The sequence below is a fragment of the Falco naumanni genome, chromosome Z (genome assembly GCF_017639655.2).
Source record: "Falco naumanni isolate bFalNau1 chromosome Z, bFalNau1.pat, whole genome shotgun sequence".
In the NCBI taxonomy this organism is placed as follows: domain Eukaryota; kingdom Metazoa; phylum Chordata; class Aves; order Falconiformes; family Falconidae; genus Falco; species Falco naumanni.
The window spans coordinates 15,083,478-15,100,225 of NC_054080.1; the positions used below are offsets into that span (position 1 = coordinate 15,083,478).

Here is a 16,748-nt window from a genome sequence, read left to right on the forward strand (position 1 = left end):
GGTGTGAAGAATAAGAATAGGTATGTCAGGCAGAAAAGGAAGGTCAAAGAAAGCATACTCCCCCTGACAGAGGTACTCAACAACTTTTTTGCCTCACACTTCACTGGCAATCACCTCTTGAGTGAATGGACCTCCAGGCAGGGATGGGGGGGCCAAAGGCAGGGTCTCTTCCACTGTAAGAGAAGATCAGGTTCAAAATCACCTGAGGAGCCTGAACATACATAAGTCGATGGGACCTGATGAGAGGAATGCCAGAGTCCCGAGAGAAATGGCTCTCCCAAAAAAGCCACTCTCCATGATATTTGAAAAGTTGTGGTGGTCAGGCGAAGTCCACAGTGACTGGAAAAAGAGAAATGTTGCATGGATTTTTAAAAAGGGTAAAAAGGATGACCCAGGGAACTACTGGCCTGTCAGCTTCACCTCTGTGCCTGGGAAGGTCATGGAACAGATTCTCCTAGAAGCCATGCTAGGGCACATGGAGGTGATTCAAGACAGCCAACATGGCTCCACCACCAGCAAGTGCTGCCTAACCAACCCGGTGGCCTTCTATGATGGAGTGACTGCATTAATAGTCAAGGGAAGAGCTACAGATGTCATCCATCTGGACTTCTGTAAGGCCTTTGACATGATCACCCACAATATCCTTCTCTCAAAATTGGAAAGATGGATTTGATGGCTGGACTGTTCAGTGGATAAAGAATTGGCTGGATGGTTGTATCTACAGGGTAGTAGTCAACAGCTCAATGTCCAGGTGGAGATCAGTGATGAGCGGTGTCCCTCAGGGGTCTGTACTGGGACCAGTGCTGTTTAGTAGACAGTCTCCTCCAACACAAACCATTTTATGATTCTATGATTACATGAAACTCATCAATTTTGGCTGAACTGGTGCTCAGCTGATCCATCCCTGGATCTGACTATGGTAACATAAAGGCTAGCTCCAACACAAGGAAGGAGGAAAGGATTATCCAGTTAGTAGTTATAGGAAGGGCAGGGTCATCATTTCCTGTTTCAGTCTGCGTTCTTCTTGGCTTAAAATGATTGTGGAACTATATCTTAAGTGATTATTTTTTTTTAATAGGTTATGGAAGATCCTGGCTGAAAAGCCTAGAGATGGAAACATTATCTTTTGACAAACAACGTCACACATATGTCAGCACTGCTGACAGCCTGGCTGTAAGTACAAAAATAACTCTTCCCCTTGTAGTTTTGATTGTTCTGCTAAATGTGCCTACAAACCTGTCAGTTAATATAACCATTGGGTACAAAGCATTCTGCAGCAGCTCACAAAGCAGCGTATTGCATAACAATAATGTTGGTGGAAAAACAGCACACGAACATGCCACCTGTGACTGTGGGGCTAGATTGCTCTCTGAATTTTATGAAAAGATCTGGAGTAATTTCACTGACTGGAAAGAAAGTGTCTCAGATTCATGTGAGTGTCATCAGGTCATTAATGTAGCTCTGAATCTTAAAATATAGGATGGCAGAGTTATGGCCATTACACTAACCTCAATGTTTAATTTCCTGAACGTGTTTAACTTTGAAATCTTCTGTCACCCAGACCATAGCAGGTTTTTGCAAATAACATATAATACTGCTTCCTAGGGGGAAAAAGAGCAGGGAAAAAGAAAAAAACCTCCAAACTGAACAAAGTTTAATGATTAGGTTAATGTATTAAGCATGCACCTCCTTACTTTGTAGACTGCCTGGACAAGCACTAAAAGTTCACTTCAGAAAGACAAATCTAACAACATAGATGGTTACTTCTAAGCAGCTCCACATATTGCATGAAAATGTTATCAGAAACCAATCATGCTATAAAGCCAATGGAACCATTTACACTGAGAATCATGGAGAATAAAGCAAGAAAACCTTGCTGCCTTTGCGTAGCCTGCAGACGATCTCCATCCTCATGGAGGCAGTTACCAGCATCACATTTTTTATGTGCTCAGCTACACTGACCGCCACCACTTTGCTGTCCACTTGCTACCATGACCAAATGTCACTACATCTAAATGAAATCAGCATTTTAACAGTTACTAGAACAGTACAGTGAATAATATCCTTCTCTAGTTTTCTTCATTCAACTGTAATTATTCTTTTTGTTCACATAAACAAATGTTTATAAAAAATGACTTCTGAGAAAAAGGTCAAAGTTCTCACAGGATGTGACTTATAAAAAGAAAGATTTCTGGAGAACGAGCAAAGCTGATGGTCATATTCTGCTGTCTTTCACCCCTGTCCTCAGAGGGAAATTTTAATGCCATCAACAGTTTGCAAAGTTATCTTCTGGGAATCTGACTGGTTTGCAATATATTTTTGGATACTTCTGAAAGAGCACAAAAGTTACTTTTTGGTAACTACATTTGATACCTAGGACACTACACTGATAAAACAAAAAAAAAAACACCAAAAAACCAAAAAAACCCCACCATTAAAAAATGGCATATACAGGTATCTCTGGCAAACAGATTCATGCATTTGACACTCCTTAATAACTGTGAGAGAAGCAAATGTACTCAAACCACATGTATCATTCTTTCCTATTTGGCAGTGTCATCCTTGCACATTACTTCCCAGTGCTCATTGGCATGATTTGAGTGCTTGACCTGCCCACAGTTCTGCAACTTGGTAGCCATGGAAAGATGAAATATGCTTGAGTTTGCCACCTAGATTTTTTATTGTAACATGAGTTTCAGAGTACACATTGAATATACAAGCCCTGCACACATTCTCGGGCCCTCTGTGACCTTGCAAAGATTTGCACAGCAAAAAGACCAAGGGTCTTTTTTTTTTTTTTTTTTCTTCTCCTGTCTCTCCTCTTTGGAGATACAATTTAAGGTTACATTAGTATGTAATGGTCAACAGTAAGAAAAAGAGCCAGGTCCACACCTCCCACAACTTTAAAAAAAAATAAATGCATCTTGGGAATCTTGTTCCTTCAGGTGAACTGCACCATGCTCAGACCTCCAAACTTAACACTAAAATCTCACCACATTTTTAGATTAAGTTGTTTTTTTTTTTTTGGGGGGGGGGGCGGGGGTTGTTTTTATTTTTTTACTTAACTCTGACAAACACAAGGCACAGTGAAATATCAGGCAAATAAAAAAGCACAGATTTGGAAATCAAAACAAGATACTGCAATACACACAGATCAATGCTGAGAAGCTGGGAGCAGACTTAGCTGCATCACAAACTAACTGCTATCTGACAAAATGCCCTGCACTGAGATTTAGTCACAAATGTCTATGGCCTCCGAATCAGAAGGCTCTTACATGACTGAAGGAGATGTGTAGCTAGCTGCTGGATTCTTTGTGTTTATCTTTCTGACAGGCACCTTCTCGCTGGGGGCACGGGGCATGGGTGGGTGGGTATATAACAAAAACATGTGGTTTAATGCCTCTTGCATTACCTTTCTGGCTTTTCAGAAAGTTGGGGTTTTTTTCTGGTTTTTTTATTCTTCTTCCCACCCTTACTAGAGGTCATGTTGCTGTAGCTGCCCTGATCCTCAGGTTTCATGACAGAACCTGTGCCTGTTCCAGCCAAACTTTGACTGTAGCAGTAAACAGGCTCTGCAATCATCAAGCCAAACCAAGCATCTGAAGGTGGTCGCCAGCTACTGCTAAAAAAGACACCCCATGCCCTCACAGTGAGGAATGCTCTTTGAAACTGTTATTTATGCCAGAGAAACTTCTGTGACCTGATGCTGCCATACTGCTAGAAGACGCTTTCAAATGACAGATTCCTTTAGGGAGCACTTGCTCTATATGTAGCAGTATTTTATTACTGCTAGTTAGCCTTTCTTTTCTAAGATGGGAGTAATGGAATGTGATACATATCAGAGAAAGTACTCACCTTTCTTTGAGTACTTTAAATCTTCAAATCACATTTATGATGATTTATGCTGTGTTGAGCTAAAGAAATCAGCTATTTGGAAGAGATTGTGTTGCCTTGCATACAGCAGCTTGCATTCCTTAAAAGCAGAAAAAGCTGGTGAGTGACCTGTCCCAGCAAAATATATGAAAACCAGCTTTCAAGTTACATCTTAACCACGAAGAGTTACACCTTTCACAAGTCGGTTAACAGAGAGTTCTATGAAGCAGTTCTGAAGATAGTCAATCTACTCTGGAAAAAAAGGGGAACAAGGGTCTGGATCTGTAGTTTGGAGCCCAGACTAACAGACTGCTAGATTCAAGTGAAGTCTACAGAGCTAGGAAGCATGACAGCATGGTGCTTGCACACTTCCCATTTTCAGCAGTGCAACTCCTAAACAACAGCAAAGCAAAAAAGTGAACACTGAGTTATGGAACACAGGAAGCTGTGGTCTTCCCACTCCTTTTGTGTGTGTCAAGGATTCAGCTTGCTGCTGAAGGTAGGAAATTGAACCAGGAGCAAGCTCTACTCTTATTACAACTCTTATTTCATGGCATCAGAGTAGTTTGCAAAAACTGTTAAATTCAGGCTCACAATACTTCTGTGAGATGCTAAATATTCTTATATTCCACATGGGAAAAGTCATGCAGAAAGCTACTACCAGAGAGAGGCAAGAAACCCATAACAAAACTGGAAACAGAAAGCAAGGCTTCAACCAACAGATTGCATATGACTTACTTTGCAGAGGATGTTTTGGACTGGGTGTAACCGGCAGGTTTTGGTAGCAGTGGGTATGGGGTGACATTGTGGCAGGAGAGCATGAATTCCCTGTGCCAGTCACAGCTACTTCCAGCTGCCACTGAAACACTGCAAATAACTTACCATGTGCTAAAGCTTCAGCTAAAGAAGCACACGGTGCCTCTGCTCACAGATATTTAAGAAAGCAGCAACCACTTAGAGGAGAGGACACATGGCTGGTGGCACTGTTGGGGATGTGGTTAGAGATGTACTCTCAGAAGGAAGTGCCCTGTGCCAGTGCAGGCACACTCCTGAAGGGACTGCGGGTCATGGGCAACCCTCACCAGAGCAGGGACACCACGAAAGACTGTATCCCACAGTAAACCCATGCTGGAGTGGAGGAAAACAAGTAAGAGCAAGAAGCAGTAGACACATCCCTGGTCTCCTTCATTGGCCCTCACCTCAACAAAGGGATTAGGAATAGCTGAATGTAACACGTAGCAGAACCAAGGTGAGTTGAGACCTGGGAGGAGGGAAGAGAAGTTTTTTACCGAATTAGAGCCTAGGGAAGAAAGGTGTTTCTTCATCAAGTGTTTTGTTTATCTCATTTTCCTCAATAACCAGATCTGTAGAATTTTTGTTAAACGGTGATAAATCAAGTAAAACTCCCCAAAGCAAGACTATTTTGCTTATGATGTGCTTGTAAAGCACTCTAGCATATTTCTTCAGACCTACATACTATAAAATCTGTTGTTAGAGAAAAGGTATCACAGAAAGGAAGCAGAGGGGCATTACTCGCTGTAGCTGGGCTGCTGTTCGAACAGTAAGTTAATGTGCTGAGGCATCTGCATTAAGATTCTTACTAAAAAGCACATTTAGATGAAGTGCTTAAAGCGTGCTACACAAGTGGACACCTACATAGGCTGAGGGTGGGATAGGCACCACTGCACTAGACAGTTTTGGCTATGGAAAGAGACTAAGAAGTGAATTAAGGTGAACTACTGCCCATGGAAAATAAAGCTGGTCATACAGGGAGACAGTACAAAGCAGATTCCACATCTTAAAATTCAAACCTTAGTTTATTTTCTGATAGCCTCTGCATGGAGGTGTGCCTTAATGGTCTTCTGAAAGCTCTTATGGTGCAGACTGCCTTGTCTGTCTGTTAGCTGCAGGAAAGGGGAGATATGCTTTCAGACTTCTTTTCCCTCAAATTAACCAATTGGACATGCGGGTTTTTTTCCCCTCAGGACCACCTGCAGTGTTAGTGACTGTGCCAGCTTCCTTTTCTGTCCCCATGTAAAACAGATCTATGAAAGACTGAGGGATCTGTCAAGCTAACATAGTGATGGAGATGGGAAAAAGATACGCAGCATCTTAAACTATAGCTCCCTCTTTGGTTGCAGAAAGGACAAGTTATGCAACTCCCAGAAGGGAGGGGGAACCCTGTTTGACTCATTCGCTTCATTTGATTTTGTTACTGCTGTGCTGGGTTGCAAAAGGCTGACAAAAGCTATTATAAACAAAAAGCATAAATCCTGCAGGCTAATATTACTACTCACCTACTGCCTGACTCAATTCCTTTCTTGAAGTTATATTGATAAATCAATTGCCTTCCTGTTTATTAAAGCAGTCTGTTTATTTAATCAGCTCTTGGCCCATTTTCTAATTATGGGAGGTAATGTGGGTTCATTTTCTGCCATGGTGAACCTGGCAGGGCACAGATTGTTCTCAACTAACACATTAAAATTCAAGATTATTTGTAATGTCTGCTTTTGTTTGGCAACTCCTTTCCTTCTCTCTGCCCAGCTAAGACAAAAACACAGACAGATATTTTCTTTCTGCATTTCCATACTGCTGATACCCACTCAAGTCAGGGACAGGATGATGGAAGCAGGTAGAGCTTTGTCAGTTTGCTCACATGATGTCTTCCCAGTGCAGGTGAAATACAGAGGAGACTCTGTACACCAGCAAAGTTAATAATATTGCATCACATGATGATCCTAAGGATAATTTTGTGAAGGGAGAGAATGCTGGAATGCAAGAGGAAAGCACACACCAGTTGGAGCACACTCCTAGTTTGCTCTGCTGCTGGACTTCAGGCACCTCCTGCACCACTCTGGCCCCAATCCTTCATCTGTCTGCTTAGTGCAGGAATACTGCTAACCACAAACTGCAGCATTAAATAATTTTTGTGCTCTCTGTGTTCCAAAGCAAGCAAGATCTCGTAATGGCCTTAAGATCGCCTCTCTTCTTACCTCTGAGATGTCCTGCCTTGTACCTTGCTTGTCACACATCTTCAGCATTTAACAGCTACAGCTAACCTAGGATCACTAGTCTGGCAGTTCTTTTTTGCAGGGCCTCCTTCTATCCCTTAGAACACATTTAGATGTTATATTAAGTTCTCCTATTTTGAAACAAATCATAGATACATAGCAAGTTATCAACACGTGCCATACGCAGTGTCTTTCAGCAGGCCTGGAACTGCTTGAAACAAGACCATTCACTTTTGACTTGCCTTACAGGCTCTCCTTCAATTAACATAAGCATATACATGTACCACATGAGCAACAGCTCCCATTCCTACAGAAATACAGGCAAACAACATTTTGCCATGCTTTCAGAAGTGTTTCTACCAACTATGCTACACACTTCCTTGCGATGTGCCTTTATGTGGAACAACTGAAAACTTGACACGGTCCTGGGCAGCCCTCTCTAGGTGACACTGCTTTGAGCAGAGGTTTGGCCTACATGATATCCATAGGTGCCAGCCAACCTCAGCTGTTCTGTAATTCTGTGGAGACAAAAAAAATCCCAGTGGTTCTAACGCTTCATCAACAAGCCGTACAGCAATGCTTTCCAAACGCTGACCCATGGAGGAATGTTGCTCTGATCCCTTTTAAAGTTGGCTAAATGCCCACAGGGGAGGACTGTACATAAACTGCCTTCTGAATTGTGCTTTACCTTTCCTTCTTTGCTTACACTTTCACTTGCATTTGCAAGCAACAGTAAAAGTGTTTCCATTTCTGGAGCCTTACTTTTGGAAACAATATAATTTTGATCTATTGCAGTCGGAAAGGAAGTGTCTGGTTTTGTTACACTGTTAATTGTCCGAACCTCTGTCTCACCTCGTCTGTCTCACTTAAATCCAGAGTATGCTCTGGGTCTAACACACTCAATACCTTCGCAAACACCCACTTAAAGATTAAAAAACATAAAAATTCACTTTTATGTAGACCACTGTTCCCTTCACATGCATTCATATGACTGCTATGAGTACCGCGCTGTTACTGACCAATACAAAACAGAATAAAATTATATATAAAATATATAGTACAGGAAGAAGCAGAAGATAAATGAACTTCTGTTTTCAAATGGCAGTATTTCCCACCTTTTTTTTTTCCTATAAAAAATACACTGCACTTTTCTTTTTCTACTGAGCCTTCTGAACATGTCACAAATACTGCAGCAGATGGAATGGGTCTATGGACAGAGGCAAGAGTTCACCCCTTTAAATTGCCTTTGTTCAACCGTGAATGTTATTCCTAGATGAAACCCACTGCAACACATGTGGGAAAGGCTCAGTGATGAGAGGATGAAAATTTCCTAGAGATTTCCCTTAGACCCCACACTTACCAAAGGCTCTAGTTCTTTGCGGTCTATGAGGTTCAGCTCTGTCACAAAGTAATAAAAATGCTTGTAACAGGTATTGACGTGAGCCTCTGCTCCCATGAGGATGATACGGTCAAAGTGATGGATGTATACGTGAACAAACACTCGAAAAAGCCGGCAGAGTATCTTCTTGCAGATCTGAAGAAAGTTCTTTGGAAAGGGAACACCTGTGAATAGAGAAGGCAGGGTTGTCATAACTATCCTGTCATCCTCCAAGACTACAGCTTTGGAGCAAAGTGTGAGTTTATGACTGCAAACCAAGTTATAACTTCTTAGGCCTCTTTCCAATTCAGAAGATCACTTAATGCATACATTTATCTGACCACTAGTGCCAAAGATAACCAAATACTTGAGCAACAACTTTAATGGATCAAGACTGACAGGTACTGGTCCTTTTTTACTGAACAATTTAAGAGGAGCATCCAGTATTGTAATGTTCAGAAATGTGATTTTCACTGCAGCGCATGCTGTACCATTAACATCAATGGCTTTACAACCTGAGATGGCTGTTCCCCATACTGATACATACAGGGCTTGTCCTGGAAGTGACACTCTCATTAATCATCTTATTCAACAGTGCAATTTCACAGCACCAAATTTCATAATGAATTTTAAATAACCGACTGATGGACAGACAGCTTTGCTTTCACCTTCTTCCCAGTTATGTGCACCAATATGATTGCTCTTTTAAGAGAAAAATTCTCAAACACACATGAAAACAGCTCTTCCAAAATCCTTAGAAGTTACACCACTTCACAGCTGGAGACTCCAAAGCAGCAGCAAAAGCAACATTTGCAAGTAAACAGCCAGGCATCCACATTGGGGCACCAGTTCCCCTTCATTGAAGTCTTGCACAGCATTGCACACCACTGAGCTCCTCCAAAAAGCTGAAGGTTCATCTTCTTCTGTGAACAGGCCTCTGACATGATGACATGGACTCCCTGGCCAAGGAGGAACCAGGGTTTATCCATCGCAGATGCGAACACTGTGGTGTCTGTTAGCATGGCAATGAGGAAGTACCTCAGCTGCAGAAGTGTCCTGCTCAGTGCATCCCTGAATTGCCTCTACATTTGCCATTGCTGAGGTGCAGATAATGTGGGAAAGTGTCTTTGGTTTTTTTGGCCTGTACTGGGTCCACTGGAAGCAAATCTTTTTGATACAATTTCAAATAGTTTAAAGATGTGGTGCAACCCCTCTTCCTCCTGACACATAAACCAGGGACCAGAGAAACAGCCACATCTATCAGAGCACAACTACTTCATCTCCTTAAGAAATATTTGCTTTTGGTTGTCACATCCATTCATCTCAACGCTAAAGCTAATTTCTGAGGTCACAGAGAGGGGGCCTAAATGCTCAAGCCATGAATTAAGACATTGCTAAACTATGGAAATGATAATACATACAGATGTCTTGGCAATATTTGAATCAAAACTCCATGCAATTAGACAAACACCTAGATTATAAAAAAAAAACATTGCTGTCATTTCCAAGGGCAAAATAAATATGACCAATCAAAAAAAACCGTAACAGAACCCCCAGACAGTATTTTATTAACCAGGGGGATCACATTTCAGCCATCAGAGCATGGCTAAATCCAGGAATTATTACAGCAGCAGCCTGCTTTATCTTTTCATAAAGCTACCCAAATCAGAATTTTAAAAATATACCCAAGAAAATGTTAAGTCTTGAAAAAAGGGGAAGGGGAATAGCTGGCACTTGTCACTGCAAGCTGGTTCACTGAACTGAGAGATGAATTCTTGGAGGCACTTTATCTTCTTATCCACAACAGGCATGTCTCAAAATGGAGAATAATTAGTTTCATCTTCCATGGGCTGACATATGATTGTTACTGAAGAAAGTTACTGTAATGAAGAAACTGATACTTCTGTATTAACTGACTAAAACAATCTGAATAAACCAGGCCGACAAATCCTTTTAACTTCTCTGCAGCCCCTATTCCCAATTAACAGTTACAGGCAGTAAGTTTAAAGGCTGTAGAGCACTGTTTCTGCTGTGAGGACTTTCATCTGACAGCTTTTCAGCTGTGTTAGGCAGTCAATTTGAGGGCACACAAATAAAACACGGGAGAAGGGGGGGGGGGGGGGGGGGGGGGGGGGGGGAGGGGAGGAGCTGGTGAACAGCCTAAGGTGCATAACAAACTTGTGGTGTTCACACTGTTTCTCACATGCATTACATTTTCAGACAGGCTGTGTAGCTTCGTATGCTGTTGCAGAACTCCAATTTTGCAGAGGTCTCTCTGTTTCATTTACTCTTATATAACAGTGAAACATTGATACTATCACAGGTTTATCACCTGGGTATAACAGAATCTGTAATGGCTCTCTGACTTCTCTCCCCTTCCTGCAAAATTGGTTTACAAACTGACACAGTGTCCTAAATAGTTAAAAAGTGCCTCCTTGTACCACTGAAAGCAACTGGTAGCTGTACAGGGAGCCATGGGGAGCCTGCCAGCCAGTCTGTCCCTGGAGTACACAGGGTCACCAGACTCAAAGTCTGATCTACCTCAAGATACACATGAGCATACAAGGTGGCCACAGCACTAGTTTAAACATACACTCTGCTGCTCTTTGTCTTCAAAATTAGATGAAAAGGATTGTAGAAATGCAGTCTCGAAGGAAAAAAAAAACCCTAACACAACAGGACAGATTTTGATCTCAGTTACAGTAGAATGAATCCAAAGTAATGCCATCAAAATATAAAAAAATCAGAGTGAAACCATTCTAGATTTATATTCTGAGGTCAGAATTTGGCCTAATGTTTTGTTCCCACAGCAACTGCTATAGTTATAAATAAATCAACCACAGGACATAATCATTATGAGTAGCTCTTGGAAATGGGTTAGCTTACATTTAGATCCCTGACTTGTTAAAAGAGTCTGTTCCTCTGTCCTTCAGCTCAGCCACAGTAGCCTCTGCCCTCTCCCCATCCAAGCCTTCATTTAACATAGAGTCCAGGTTTAATAATTCCTTTCCTGGAACTCTGTAGTTAAAAATGGAGAGGAAGAGAAAGAAAAAAACCCCAAAACAAAACCAAAAAATAAACCCACCAACAGTCCAAGTATTTATTTAAACTTCAGATTATTTTAACAGTGAAAAAAAATTCCAGGAAGAAAGATGACTGTTTTAAACACCAAATTAAATTGCTGTGTTATGGTTATTAAAAGGCAAATAAATACAAGGATGACTCTGAAATTTTTGAGTTAGCTGCTACTTGCTACTTGCTGAAAAGATAATACAGAGAGACCAAAAGTTAAAGAAACTAAATTAGGTGGGGATGAAGGAGGGTAACTAAAGGTCTGAGATAAACACAAGAGGCAAAAGTCTGTCTCATTTGATATATGACAATCTTGAATCTTCTTTATTCCATACGTATCATTACCTCCCCTGAAGTAGGTCAATTGCACAGATTAGAGAGGAAACAAAAGAAAAGTCATGATACAGTTTGTCTCTGTTGCCTGATTCATTATTTCTAGGCAAAAGTCAAAAAGTATATGGTCCCAGAAAGTCTATGCTGAGGAATGAGAATGAACAACCCAGACATTTTGCCTGTAATGTTACATGGGGTTCTGGACTGGCTCACATTCCCACTTGTAACATGCAATGAAAATTACTGCACAGTTAAATCTTCTGTGATGCCAGACATGAGCGTTTTTGACTTTCTGTATTTGTGTGAAGTCTCACTTTACTCAAGGGAAGATGGTAAGCCCTTTGCAATCATGCACAGAAATTTTGCTGTATGTTTGAAAATCCTTTTACAGGCCACAGTTATAATTCATTCTTTTTAAAAAATACACATGTAGGAAAAAAAAGAGACTCCCTTCTCCATTGGCAAAAGGATTGACACTATACTATTGCAAACACAGCTTAAAAACATACCAACCTGGTAAAGTTAAGATTTTTTTCCCAGTTTTATAATAAAGAGCAAGAGAACAGTATTACCAGAAACAATTTGGAGAAGGCACCTGAACCAAACCCTCCTTCTCTCCTTTTTCTGTATTTTCCTTCTCCTATGCCTGCTCCAAGTACAAAAATTTGCAAAAGCTGCCCTTAGCTATTCCTGGAAGCTTTGCTGCAAAAACACCTATTCCGATCCAAGCAGATGTTAAATGTTATCTGTGTGTTAGTCAAGGAAGTGTCTGTCTCAAAAGCCAATGAAAACAATGTCGGTTTTGCTGACTTTGTCCCTCACATAAATAGACAGCTGCAAAATATTAGGGATAAACTAGACTACCAGGTATCTATATCCTCCATGCACCTATACCTCAGAGACAGCAGAAGAAAGGAAAACACTGTTGAGACTATATGGCTTTCTAAGCAAAATGGTGTCCTTTTCTCTTTTTAAGCAGGACTGCCTCTAACAGTGTTACTCTTGGTAAATAAATCAGCAGGCAGGTGTACTGTCAGAGCTTCAACAAAGGTACTCATATGCTGTCCTGAAGAGAACGCTAAATGGAACAGGGTGCAAATCAGAAAACTGTTTGAGGCTTTCTGCTACTTGAACATCCACAACAGCTCTCCCTGCTGCTGTATATCATGAAATGGGTGATGGCACTAAATTATGCCCTTTAATTAGCAATTTCACTGCCAGAAGAGGTGTCTTATAATGCAAATACTGTAAAACAACTAAGTATGCAAAGCACCTGAAATGACTGTCCCTGAAATCAGACAGAGGGACCTAAACCCTTACACTACATAAGCCAGATCCCTTGGATTTTAAGCAAATTTACAATGGCTTTTCCTGACTACAATCTGATCTCCACCCTGTCAATTTATTACTTCTGCATCTGCTGCTGCAGATGAACAGAAGAGAAACAGAGCAAGGCCAGAGAGCAGAACACTCTAGCTGCCTATACCAAGCAAGGCTAATTTCACGCCAGACAATGATCAGGCTGATAAACCCATTAGAATAGATCTGTAGGTCTTCAAGGCGATGAGAACACTGAATGCCATAAAAAGCTGTAGAGTCATGGTTGTGTGACAGTGTAACTCATCTGCCCTGAAGCATGCATCTTCACTATAGTAACAAAATGAGATTTATTGGAGCATTGCATTTTGAAAACTTTATACGGCATTAATATATATATAGTCTAAAATAGGCTTGAGATCAACTAGAATAATCTAAAGTTCTCCTTGCCTTACCAGAAACTATACTACAGATGAAAAAAATGCAGCCTTTCCTGGGACGGAAAGTATAGCAGCCATTTGGCCGTATAACAGCTCAGGATGGCACAAGAGAGTTTATTAATCCAATGAGTGAATGTAAGAACACTGAAGCCTGGTCAAGATATCAATGGAAAAACTTTCCTCCCCACCTGGCAGGGGTATGTTAATAGTTTTATTCCCACAATACTTACTGTGGCCTGACAATTTCTGCATACTGACATGGTTTCAGCTTTCTGGGCTGAGTGCACCACTAACCAGCATGGCTTTTATTTTTGTTACTAACATCTGACATCTTCAGGAAACAAACATTCTGGTTCCCCATTAATTTCACAGAGACACTGGAAGAAAAAAACGTGTTCTAAAGGCCCCTCTTGGGCTTGCTGATGCAGCAGGATGCAGCAGTATGAAACATTATCTGAAGCAGCAAGCAGCACGGTCTTGGAGATGCACTCAGAACCTGACAAAGCAGCCTACTGTCCCCAAGAAACAAATGTTCCAGCAGTTAACTGAAAAACAGAGGCCTCACATCTACCAAAACTCATGGCATGACATTAACAAGCAACTACAGTTTAAAGGTTAATAGCACAAAAGAAATACTTGTTCTTCAGAGGATTACTGTGCTAAATTAATTTTCAGTGAGCCTAGAAGAAACATTCAGGCAGTTCTAACACCTCAGATTGCAGCCCTTGTGTCTCCTAATGCAAGTCATTTTCTGACCCTTTGATATCTGGGCTGACTTAGGAATATTTTATGTGTATGAGAGTACCTCCAGTGCATATTGATAGTTCCTTCAAGAGGGGATTAAGAAGTTTTAAATAAGTTATTTTTCCCTCCAATAAAATGTAGCTTTTTAATGAGATAGGGAAAGACAATTATGTAGTAGTATGCAAGGGAAATTTAGTGGAAAACCTGAAGTTCTGATCCAGAAAACTAAGAATGAAAATACTCAAGAACAAAACCCTGGCCTCTGCCTGAATTAATCCTGATTTAAACCCACACAGCCTGGAACAAAGTTCAGTGTCCTGGGAGAGAATTCTGCACGCTGACAAGCAAGATAAGTCAGGGCTTTCAAATCTGCTTTTACCTGTTAGATTGTTTTTGCTTTTATAACATTGGGTCTGGGGGTAACACAACGGATGCTTTTCACTGTTCTGTTTTTATAACTGTTAAAGGGTTGAGAATTGAATGAACCCACCAGCTGAAGAAAAAAAGCCAAGCAACACCCTCCCAGCACATTTAAGTACTCTCAAATATCAGAGAGCTAAGCCAGATTGACTCTTCAATAATTGCAACCTGAACTGCCAATTCATGCCCTTGCACAACTGTGGACTTCCCCTGATACCTGAAGTTTTGCTTGCCTTGTTTTTTCAGAACTGCCTTACTGGAAGAGGTCAGTCTCTCCCTACCATGTAAACACTAAGTGATGTTCAAACACTAGATAGGATATCCAGCTTTCCTCTGGGGAATGCTCAGCACATGCCTGGCACACACTGGTTGCAGTCAGGTTCAATACCAAAGGCAGCAGTGACTGATTTCATTTCAGAGCAGAGCCAGACAAGGTAACGTTGTTTGTCTTTTATATATCACTCATTTTTTTTGGTGGTATTTCCAGAGCTAAGGACACTCAAATCTCTTCCTCCTGTTTTGCGGGAAAGTATGTTTATCAACAGAAAAATTATGAATCTAGGCAACTGCACTCTTCATGCCATCTTGAGGCCACTGTGCTGAAAGAAAGAGACTTGCAATGTCAGAAAGCAGCAAAAGACATAGCATGACTGTAGCCCAGTGAGTAAAGTCCTGCTCCTGGAAGTGCTCCTGCATCTTGCAGTAGCATATTCATCTTATAAAAGGAAACCTATTTCAAATCCTTCTGGAATATGATGCAGTGTGCACAGGACATCAGGCTCACAGATGGCAGCAGTTCCAAGGGATTTCAGGTTATGTCAGCAAGCATGCAGACATACCCACACAGATCCACTCATGCAAACACACCCACACACGCTCACACTTTGTAAAAGCTATCATTGACTGACAGGTTTTGGATCCTGTGTAATTCCAAAACGAACTAATGTCACATAAAGTGGATTTGTATTGGCTGCATATGCCCCTGTAAGACTACCTTTACTATTAAAGTACACACCAACAAAGCCTGGATTTACACGGCACTCAAAACCTATGATTACCCATGCAAAGGAGCTATTATCTTTTAAACACTCCTTCCAATATGTCATGAATAGGTAAGATCTGTCTCTTCAGATGCCAAGGGCTGCATTAGGTACCTGGAAATCAAAGAAAGCTTCACCAATAATTTCATTGAAAATGAGTCTGGGAAATCAATGAGCAAGAGTATCCTTTTATTTTAAAGCATCAGGAAGATAGGCAACGTATTATTTTAATGTCACTAGCAAGGACAATTACAGAAACACTTTCAAAAGTTGCATTAATTTGACCTTAACCAACTACTTTTGCAAGATTCATCTGCTAATAAAAATTTTGAAAGAAAATAAGTCAATAAAAATCAAATGCACTACAGGATTAAAAGTTTTAAAACAGAACAAACGAAAGGAGTATTTTAAAACATAACTAGCCAAAGGTAAGTTGATGTGCTGTATTATCAAACTTGCCTGATAATCAGGGTGCCTCCCTGATTTCACTTAAGTAAAATTCTTTCTTTAACAGATCTTTTACAGGTTTAATGTACTCTAAATCATTCCATAACTTAGCATCTATCACCCAATTCCCACCCACCAAATCTTGGAATATCAATGATTTTTGACAGCCTCAAACACCACCTTTAGAAGAAACACCTGAGGCCCCACTATTCTTGAGCAACACCATCTTATCAACAGACCTTTTAAATATTATATAAAGAATATTTCTACATTGTAACAGTTTCAACTGCACAAACTCTTCTTTGGGTCTTAAAAACTGGTGTATAACATCAATCATCGTTTAAGTTTACAGGCATGTGTACGGTCTCACTGTAACTAACAAAGCCTGAAAGCTAAGACACTGAAGAGCAGATAGAACTTGTGTGTAAAACCTGACCGAGAGCTGGCAGCTTTATTTATCTGGACACTTAACATTTCCTCTCTGTAAAGCAGGAGGATGTGTGGATGTGGTTTTGGCACAGCAATTATCCTTAAGCAGCCTTAAAGAGAAGGCACACAGCAGCACAGGTGCTAGCTAGTTTCCACCTCTTCTGTGCTTGCAGGCTTTGAGTCTGTGTGTTTAGCCTCTGAGCACCGATGAACTGTGTAAGATGCAAGGCACCTACATCTCAGA

At 40.9% G+C, this 16,748-nt stretch overlaps 1 protein-coding gene across 5 annotated transcripts in view; it reads right to left on the minus strand.

The window, feature by feature from the left end:
- MOB3B (MOB kinase activator 3B) overlaps positions 1-16,748 on the minus strand; it is a 108,389-nt gene that overhangs the window by 17,222 nt on the left and 74,419 nt on the right. For 4 of the 5 annotated variants that reach the window (XM_040580177.1, XM_040580173.1, XM_040580175.1 and 1 more), the window contains 2 exons: positions 8,245-8,447; positions 3,856-3,973 (listed from right to left, as the gene is read on the minus strand). In XM_040580177.1, the coding sequence (XP_040436111.1) occupies positions 3,890-3,973; positions 8,245-8,447 (287 nt within the window). In that variant the 3' untranslated portion in view covers positions 3,856-3,889. The remainder of the gene's footprint in view (positions 1-3,855; positions 3,974-8,244; positions 8,448-16,748) is intronic. The other variant, XM_040580178.1, reaches the window with a different exon arrangement.